General features: G+C 53.4%; 1 protein-coding gene across 1 annotated transcript; it reads left to right on the plus strand.

The window, feature by feature from the left end:
* The first annotated feature begins 1230 nt into the window (after positions 1–1230).
* On the plus strand, positions 1231–6902 carry LOC131205524 (alpha-tocopherol transfer protein-like). Its single transcript, XM_058197652.1, has 3 exons — positions 1231–1538; positions 4859–5607; positions 5961–6902. Exons 2-3 carry the CDS (start codon positions 4879–4881, stop codon positions 6213–6215), a joined length of 984 nt encoding a protein of 327 aa, XP_058053635.1. The 5' UTR covers positions 1231–1538; positions 4859–4878; the 3' UTR covers positions 6216–6902.
* Positions 6903–10123: the final 3221 nt, after the last annotated feature.

Here is a 10123-nt window from a genome sequence, read left to right on the forward strand (position 1 = left end):
TCTGGGTTTGTTGAATTGCTGGCGATGCCTTGTTTAGAGTGGTTTATTGGCCTTGTGAATTGTGTATTTTCAGAAAATAAAATGGATAAATAATAACAACTTTTGAGCATCCTTATTTCATCTCATCAGCGGTCGATGCAGTTTTGCCGGAATGGAACAAAATAACTCAATAGTGAATTGATACCAGGATGATCTCGACTTCTTTCTCTTGCTGTGTAGTGAGTGTAGTAAAATATAAGCCACGCGGTGTGTATAAAACATATTTTCCCAAATTTGAACCGATTCTGCGGACCACGATTAATATTGCGCGCCTAGAGTTATGCTATCCGTTGAGCATGCAATGTTTCAAACGAAGCTGAAAACTTTCAACAGTTCAAAATGATCGTTACAGCAGCATGATTCACAACCAACAGTTTCAGCACCTTCCGAATTAACGCGACATAGAATAGTTCTAAAACTACACATCTCATAACTACACCAAGCAATAATCCGCACGGTAAAATGCGGTGTATAAATTTATCTTTGGCGTACCATAAACAAAAGCGATCCGACCTTGAGCTGCGCATGGTTACTGGGCCCTTGATAGTCCCATCCGGTAACGAGACACCAGCTGCCCCGCCGGGGTACTTTTGATCGATTCCCGGGAAAGCCATAAATTATGAGCAGTTTTCAATCGCATCACCCCAACTAGCGAGAATATTATTTACAATCCCTGCCCATCCCTGCCATCGTACCCTACGTACGCTCGTTAGTCCATCGATCGCGCGGGTGTGTCAGTGTGGCCACTTGGCTTGGGGGTTCCGCTTGACGCCCGTATCCTTGCATTCCCAAATCGAAATGCGTGTGACGAAGCCAAGCCAAAGCACGACCATCCGGTCCGGTGTGATGAACGTTGAACGGAACTGCGCTTTGGTGGAATGGCTAATCAAAAACAATCGTTATTTTTCAAATTTTCATAACAATATCCTTTCGATTCGAGATTTTCATATCTTGCAGGCAAGCACTAAATCGGAATGTTCCACACACGCGCGCGTGCACCGGATATTTCTACACGCTCCACGCTGAAAGACGACCCGAAAGCTGGGCAAGATTACGTCGGCGTTACCACCACCACCCGCGGAAAGTGCGGGGCCGGCGTTCGGTGATCGATACGGCGCGCTCGTGGGGTAGAAAAATTTGCAACCGCGTGCTGCCGGTGCTCAGTCTCGTCTGGCGGTTGCTACGGTGCGGACACGGCGTTTCGCTTCTTCTCGTAGGTCCCCGTAACCGATCCGGTTCCACCGATCCGACGTACGTTGGGTGGTGCCACAGAAAGGTTTGTGCGGCGATCTGTTGATCTTTCGGCCCATAACGGGCCGGGCGTGTGCGTGACCACCGTGGATTGTGGTGGACGGTGATCCGTAAAAGGACGGTGGGTGGAAAGTGAGATACGTGACCTCGTGCCACTTGCAGATCCGCCGAACGGGAAAACCCAAACAAAGCGTCTCCGTTTGGTGTTGGAGAAGATCCGGCGATCCCGGCAGCCCAGGCAGCCCAAAGTGAGTTGTAGGTTTACAAGTGCCCGGCAGGGTGTCGTAACTAGCGCCGAACCTGATCCGCCGGGTTCCAAACCCCCTGGTCCGGACAACGCAACCACACGCCTAACACGAACTGTCCCGGCTCCGGGCATTAATTGGGCGCGCAAAATCGAAAATGATTGACCCAAGAGAGTGGAACAGGCTCAGACCCCTGCCACAGGCGGGGGTCACACACGAGGCATTAGATTACTGACCCAGGCTCGGAACCGAGGCACATCGGAGGTCGCCATCGCCGGGTCTGCAACAGGACGGTTGACCAACCGTCTCGGGGTCTGTTTGGTTTCGGTTCTTCACCCAGCGGCAGCCACCGGACCGTGGACCGATGCACTGTGGTGCAATCCGGGCGCCGCTCTTCGGCCCCGGCGGACGTCGATCGGTTTTTGGTTTGGTTTTATTGTGTTAATAGCGTTACTAAAGGCCACGCGTGCTTCGCAAGCGCGGGACCTTTCACTCAGCGCGGGTCGGTCGGCCGGTTGATCCTGACCGCGCAACTATTCGCTACGCCGTGGAGCGTGATCGGTTGCGTAACTCGACCGTTTGCTCTCAAACAACGTGCGGTGGGTTGTTGGGTCCCAAGAAACTCCAAGCAGCGCTCCGTGTCCCGTCAACGTCTTGGCGACATTCTGACTACTCGACTTTGGCGCTACTTTGCCCGGGGATTCTTCCCAAGTGGCCAACAGAAGAGTCTGACCACAAAACAACTCATTTGCACCGCCAGATTTCGCGCTGCATACTGAACAGGTGTGCGGTGGTGGCGGATGTGAAATATTTGTGAACCTCTGCCGATCCCCGTCCCGCCTTCGCGGCGTATTTTATTTTTAACGATCCACCGCGTTCGGGTTTCCCAACGGTTGGCGGAAGTGCTGAAATTCTCCAAATGTGTCCCGTTCCTCCCCGCAGTAGTTGAAAGTGAGAGGCTGCGCCGTGCTATGTCATAACGGCCGGCGGGTGGGTTAAACAATCTCCCTCTGGGACGGGCTCCGGGGGGGGTGGGGCCAAATGCCATTAAGATTTTATGGTTCAATCGATCCCGAACTCTCCGGACGGATGTACTCGCGCTCGGGGCGTTTACATGCCACGACGAAGTAAACAGCCGCCCAGTACGATCAAGTTCAACGGCAATTGCGTCGCTTGCCAAAGTACGCGGATCCTTCGAGGATCACTTTTGGGATGATGGAGGGAATTGGGTCACCTTCGTGATGATCATTCCCTTGATTGTTCTTTAATGTTTGCCGATTCATTTGGCGTGAGGATCACCTCCGACGAAAATGCCTTCTCATTTCGTTCGTTTAATTCCACACAGTGGAACGGAAATTGGGGACGAAGCGTCACTAATGTCCGCTTTCGGGCGAGAACAAGAAGAAACGAATCGAGGATCGAGGAACCGTAACGAATCGGTACCGAACTTTTAATTTGAAATGGTGGTTTTTTATGCGATCTTCATTTTGAAGACGCCAAATGGATTGGCGTGGATTGGCAACTCGCACGCGCAATCGCACGTGTGACTGACGACGGTGGTCGGCGAAATTCCCCCTCCCGCCCAGTCCGACCCCCTCGATCCGATTGAAGATATGTTGTAATGATGTGTGGTGGTTACGATCACTAAACAATGGATGGTTTCGCCTCGACATTGGCGATTACGCGGGTTCGATTTCGGCGGTGGGCGCAATAAACGCACACCGACGTCCTAAGTAGGTTTATTGTAAGCTTTCGAAGTGTGCGTGGTTTGTTAACTACGCACCAGCAGGAATACTAATTGGGTGGCCTATTGCTTGTGTCCCTTTTTTCCTGCGGTACCGAAATTAGTGGCAGCGTTTCGTGCATCTTCCACACGGGGCAACTACTATGCGTGGAAGGTCAACATTAGGGCCAACCCGGTGTGCGTACCGCCCTTCCGATCAATCCGGCAGCATAAGTTGGAACCGCAATCCGGAGGGTTCGATTCCGGGGCGATAAAAATAGATTATTTACGGAGCGCAGTAGATGGCGACCGCTCGACCGGAACTGCAGACGACGGTGGGTGGACGGGGAAATTTACGAAGCAGCCGATTTTACTCCCTCGCGCGGCCAACGCAGGAATTTATCTGGTTACCATCAATTAGTAATTCTAGAGCCGTATTCTTTCCCTTTCGGAGGATCGATGACTAAGATTTTCGAACCCCACTTTGCATTTCTGCTCCCAGGAGCAGGTCTGTGTTCCCTTTTTAAGTGACCCAACTCCCCGCCAGTGCCGTGGGACCCCAATCTTATCCAGACAGGGGAGGGGGGGCCCGAATGCCAGCTTTGGGGACGAGTCGATCCGTGCCGGGGTTCACTGATGAACTGATGCTTATGCTGCAAACTTCTGGCCAGCCAGCACCTCTTCACTCATTATAAGGTATAGCCGGCCGTTTAAGGGCGTTTTCCTGCATGGAATACGCAATTGTCATGTAGATATTTACCGACGGGGACTGTACACAGGCCGGGTGCGGTGCGGCGCCACTCGTGTGCTCACCTATTTAACCTTGTCAAACAATACCATTTTTCCATTCGTGCGAGCTTAACAAACAAGTCAGCGCCAAAGGTGCCATAATTTGTGTGTAAAAACTTTATCAAAACACATTCGCGCATTCCGAGGTCCACAATCAGAGCGTTGAGCCATCCGTAACCACCGACAAACGGTCCCCTTCCGGTCGTCCGCTCTTCAACCGCACATTAGGCGGTCTCGGTGACGTCCACCGTCTACAATTGCTCATTATCGGAAGGTCAGCCGCGCCAAAACGTCACGCCAATTATGCTGGGTCCATCGAGGGTCAAGTTCACGATTCACGGTGTCGGTCGGCCACAGTTTCGCTTCAAGCGTCCTTCCCGATCGTTTCGAAACTGCGTAGCGGCGTGGACCAGATGTGATCTTCACTTTGATCATGCGCGCTTCAAGTTGTTTCAGGCTGGATCGTGACCCTTCGAGTGAAGCCCGGACTTCAAAGGGTCGTTTGTTGTTCAACATTTCGGCATTCGGACAGCTGTGGCGGGCCCCTCCCAAGGGTGGCCGGTGGGAGTTCGAAGATAGTTGGTGACTCATGCCTCACTTACGGGATATAAAAATAAACATCGGTTCTCCATTAACGCCCCTCAATGTCTCAGTGGAGTAAATACCTCTTTGATATTTATCAATCGAACGTTGAGGTTGTGGTTGGCGTTACGGAACCCCTGCTTGTTGGTCAAGCCATTTGCCGGATTTACACACCGGATGTTGCAACGAGGAATTTGTGATCAACTCCTTCTTTTTTCGATTCCATCAGCTACCAAACGATCGGCGAAGATGGACCCCGAAACGATGGTGCACGAGAACGGGACGAACCCGGCCACTCACCAGCCGTACAGCTGGACGTTGGGGGACAAGCTGAAAAAGACGGCCAAATCGGAGCTCCGGGAGGACGCGTCGCTGCGCACCCAGAGCCTGGCGCAGATGCGCGAGTGGATCGCCAAGAGCACGCACATCAAACGGTGCCGGACCGATGCGTTGTTCCTGCTGCGCTTCCTGCGCACCAAGAAGTACTCGATCCCGCAGGCGTGCGCCATGCTGGAGAAGTATCTGATGATTCGCCAGACGAACCCGGCCTGGTTCCAGCGGCTCGACATCGAAGACCCGGAGCTGGAGGCCATCATCGACGGGGGCTACATCGTGCCGCTGCCGGAACGGGACGACCATGGGCGGCAGGTGATCCTGTCGGTGGCCGGCAATCTGGACCTCACGCGCGTCTCGTCGGCCCTGCTCGCCCGCGTGCACATCCTAGTCCAAGAGGTACTGGCCGATGACGAGCAGTCGCAGATCTGCGGCTACACGCACTGCTTCGACGAGCGCGACCTGTCGATGAAGCTGATGGGCATGTGGTCCCTGGTGGACATCAAGAAGGCGGCCGACTGCATACAGAACGGGGTGCCGAGCCGAATCAACAGCTTCAACATGATCGGACTCCCGTCCACGGCCGCCACGCTGCTCGAGTTCTGCGTCTCGCTCCTTAGCGACAAGCTGCGCAAACGATTCAACGTAAGTCGGGCTCGGGCTATTAACGGGGGGGCTCGCCACTGCGCCAAAGGTGAAGAGTGTGCCAAAATGGCCCGCTCGAGTACCGTCTTGGGTTTCCTTCCCATTATCTTACCCATCAATAACCGCCCAAGGCCAATGTCAACCACCGGAGGCTGGGCAACGTGTGCCACCCTTGGGGAGGCACACGACACAAAACCTTCACCAGCCAGCCAGCCGGCCAGCCAGTGAGAGTGAGAGCCAAGGGGGGTCGAATTAGCATTTTTCAAACCGGATGATGAGCGGACACGAGCGGGGCCACTTGAGCCGTTTCTTTTACGACTTGATTTCGCAACGAACTCATTTCTAATTCACAGCTCTTCCGAACGATCGATGACTTCGCGACCAAGACGAATCGGAAGATACTGCCGAAGGAGTACGGCGGCGTGGTGCCGATGGCGGACATGATCGCCCAGTTTAAGGTGCGTTGCCGGGCGAAGCGAGCCCAGCTGCTGGCGATGGACGAGCTGTACATCGAGCTGTCGAAGGCCCCGGGCCACTGTGCGGACTCGTGCCGCCGCGATCTGGAAGCTGGCATGATCGGGAGCTTCCGCAAGCTGGAGGTGGACTAGTGTGGACGTATGCTTCGAAACCGTCTCTTACCAGAGTACTACCGTGTTGTTACCATCCCGCTTCACAATGGCACGAGAATATTTAACGCAAACGATGGAGAGCACCGGCAATGGCCTATCTATTCACCGGTTTTGTGTTATGCTTGCGACGCTATGTATTCCCAACTCAAGGCTTCAGCAGGGGCAGCGTATGCTCGGTGCTTCGTTATAATCGGACACATCCCCAATCTGGTTGTTTTGCCTTCCACTTAATTGAACTGTGATGAATCCTGAATCCTCTGAGCGAAGGCTCAGTAACCGTTCCGCTCCGTCGCGCCGTCCACGATCGGCTGCGCTGTGTCCGTATCGAGATATCGACAAACGTCAAAATAGGCAACATTTCCGCAAACTTGGGGACAACCTAATTCGGTAATGGGAGCTATCTACTAGAGCTACTAGGGGGTACTATGAAGTGATAAAAGCATATATCGCGCGTGCGAGAGAGAGAGAGAGAAAAGAGGAGAGTATTATGACACCGGCCCGGGCTGGAACCTAGGCTGGTCGTGGTTGGTCGTTGCGCAACACGCTCCGTGCGATCCTCGAATTGCTATCGAGCAAAGTGGCCACCGGAGTTGTTGGCACTGGCACTGGAAGATGCATGTACATTTAATCATAATTGGAATAAGCCGCGAATAAAACGAAGAGAAAAACCGGAGCGACCTGGTGGTGCTTCACCGGCACGAAGGAAGAAACATGAAAGAAACTGCATTGGCGAACCCGCGGCGGGTAAGTGTGTAAATTTCACTTTTCACTCTCCACAGATTTAGTACCCCGCTCTCACTGGCCCTTCGCCGTGGCCATAAATGTCCCATCGAAGAAGTAGAAAAGCCGGCGCCGCAGCCGCAATGCGCAACAGCATTATGCAACGGCTCTCCGCAGCGGCCAAACGGTCGTTGGTTGAGGTTCTTTCAATGCACTTCCTGATGTTACGTCTCCGAGGGGGCGCCCATCACGTGTCAAACCGAAAGCACTCTCTGCTGATACGGCCCCCCCCGTGGAAGGTCAACCCACCGGATCCGCACGGGGACGAGGTGACCTTCGAACCGAGGACGACCGACAGGATGATCAAAAGCGCGGCTCCTAACGGCGGCTCCGAAACCGATAGGGACCGAAACCCGGTCGACCCTGATCTAAAGTGGCTCGCGAAAGTGACCACCTTCTTTCGGGGTTGAACCCGGGCCGACATCTGTTCACCGTTCCGTCGCGATCTATGACACCGGCGTGGCGCGGTGAAAAGCCGTCCAACAGGTTTTTATTTGCTGCCCGCTGCCCATGGCCACCGCTGGTCGTTGCGCCATATCTGGGTTACTCACCCAAGAACTCTCTACGACCTGGCCACGATGCATTCGGTACACGTTCGCTGGCACGCAACTGGTGGTTTGTGGCGATCGCTTAGAAATCTTCATTAGCCGTTGCGAGTTCTAAGCCTGCGCCGGGCCGAGCACTATCTTAAGACTCAGTTCGTAAGTCGCAGCGTAGTGATTAGTACCGCTGATTGCCTCAACCTACATTTTTCCATCGTAACCGTCGGAGGCCACAGTTGATTTAAAATCGTTAGCGTGTTAATCGTTGTGCATACTTTCAGGCGTTTTCGTATCGGACGCATCTGCTTTCTTTTTGAATTTACCGTTAAGGCAGACAAATTGAAACGGAATTGTCATATTTTGTAGCATTTATCAATACATTGGGAAGCAGCATTTGGAAGTCTTTAGGTTTTGTCTTACGAAACGGGCTACAGCGCACGGAGATTAGAGTTTCCCCGTTTTGTTCGATGCAGCTGCATTAATGTTCTCATTAACTTTGACTTTTTCTTGACCATTGCTCGGTCGGACAAGCGGCACAATCAAATCATGCGCTCCGCTCCGTAATCACTTCCGTGTCGAAGATATTAGAAGTTATGCATTTACATTAGCTTTTTCCAGCACATGAATAAAAGCAACAACCAACAAACCCCTCACCACCACGTTCGAGAAAAGATTGGTTTTCCTTTTTGCCGCGCTACAGATCATTACAGGCTCACTGCGCCACCGAGCTGCGGTGGGGCTAGTAATTTTCGCTCGAAAGTGAGAGGATCGCGGCCCTTACAAAATGAAAGTGAAACTTTACAAGAGCGCACGCGGCGCAAGAAGAAATGGCACGGGGTCTCACCACCACATCGGCGCGGCAAACAACGTCTGTCGGCTTCTCTCGCCTCTCGTACTCCTTTCGGTTTCATGCACGCACCGCACACACGACAATTGCCTGATGCGTACCCGATCGGGCGGTTCTTTTTCCTCATTCCGAAACAAACTTTCGCCGTCCATCGACACCACCATTTTCGCAACGCACCGGTGAGCAGCGGTGCCGGTGCCTTGGCCCTTAGCTGGGACCGGTTTTCCCTGCCGCCGCCACCGCCGCCGCAGACGAGAGTTTTCCCGGGTTCATTCGACTTTAGCTGCTCCGCAATTACTCTCGGTTGCGTTGCGTGATCGCACCCGCAAGGGTGCGGGGTGGTGGCGCGGGCGCATCAACTTACGGTACCGTCAGACATGCAGCGGCGGCACTTCCTTGTGGGCCCCCAATTTAGGTTAAGGTCTTTAACCTTTACCATGAACCTTGCGGATGCGCTCCCAATCGGAAGAATGAAGAGAAAACACCAATCCGCCCGTTCCAATCTACAGACAACGACGTCGATTCCGGAATCCGGGAAGTTTTCTCTTCAAACCCTCGAAAATGGTAGCAAAACTTATCTCTCTTTCGGTAGCGGCGAGCAGCAATTTTTGGGCCGTACGAAAGACTTCAACGGTCCGTTAAGCGACGAGCGTTCACTGGAATTACATTACATTTTTGAATGCTTTATTAACAGACGTGCAGTAAAACAAGGGTAAATAAGTATCAGTGGCTGGAATAATTATAAAACGTTTCGAAACTTTATCAATTCCCAAAACATAATATTTTCAACCGGCCGCAAACGTTTAGCGAAAGTTTACCGCCACTAGCCCTTTGACCATCCTCGCGGCCACGGCGGGGGGGCTGCTTTCCCGCCCTCCGCCGAATGCCCACGCTACCCATCTGTATGCGTTGACCGCGTTGGTGGTGGTGATGGTAGTGCTCGCGGCCGCGCGTTATGCTCACTCTCTTCCGACGATCGGTTCGGCGGTCGGTTGGTAGAGGCCCCAGGTGGCCCGTCACGCACGTCAGCGCTACTCAGTCTGCCTCGATCCGTCTCGGAATTCGGAAGTGTATCTCGCCGCTCGGCAACCAGATCACTGCACCGCCCCTCCCGGAGCCCGTCCCCCCGATTTCCGATTCCGTTCGTTCGATTTTCGATCCCTGCCCCGTGTCCCTCGGCTGTTTGGTCAAACCCGTACCGTGTGTGTGCTGTGAGTGTGTTTCCGGAGTGTCGGAAGTTGTTTTCCCGACCCCGAAGCTAGTGACCAGGCCGCTTCTCCGTACCGGAAACATAGCACAGCCGCCAGTCCACCGATCCCCGATTTCTGAAGAAGGACTCCGAGATCTAGCGAAAGAAGCAGAACTGACGCAAAAAGTAAGTTGCCAGGCGCTTTTGGGGACGCGCTTTGAGAAGCAGCGGAATAGACACGCGTGACGTTAATACGAATTCGTTGCCCAAAAGTCTAAACCACTCAAACCGGATTCGGGTCGTCTAAGGCTACGGTGCCACGTTGGGATTTTATGGCTCAGCTTCACGGTCTCTGTTCGTGCCGTCAAGATTCGATTCAGGTTCAGGTCGGTTTTCTGCCGCTTTTAAAGTTCATGGTGAGAAGACGGCCCAATGTGGCCCGTTGAGGTTCACGCAAACAGTGCGCATAGGTAAACACTCGACTACGTGCTAAGTTGGGTGCCCTGTGCTCCTTGGGTGTGGCAAATGC

This window comes from Anopheles bellator, chromosome 1, assembly GCF_943735745.2.
Source record: "Anopheles bellator chromosome 1, idAnoBellAS_SP24_06.2, whole genome shotgun sequence".
Lineage (NCBI taxonomy): Eukaryota > Metazoa > Arthropoda > Insecta > Diptera > Culicidae > Anopheles > Anopheles bellator.

Bases quoted from the DNA above. Each gene is read 5' to 3' on its own strand.
- LOC131205524 (XM_058197652.1), top strand. From the start codon at position 4,879: ATGGACCCCGAAACGATGGTGCACGAGAACGGGACGAACCCGGCCACT. The intron at 5,608-5,960 runs GTAAGTCGGGCT...TCTAATTCACAG, and splicing joins AGCTGCGCAAACGATTCAAC to CTCTTCCGAACGATCGATGA.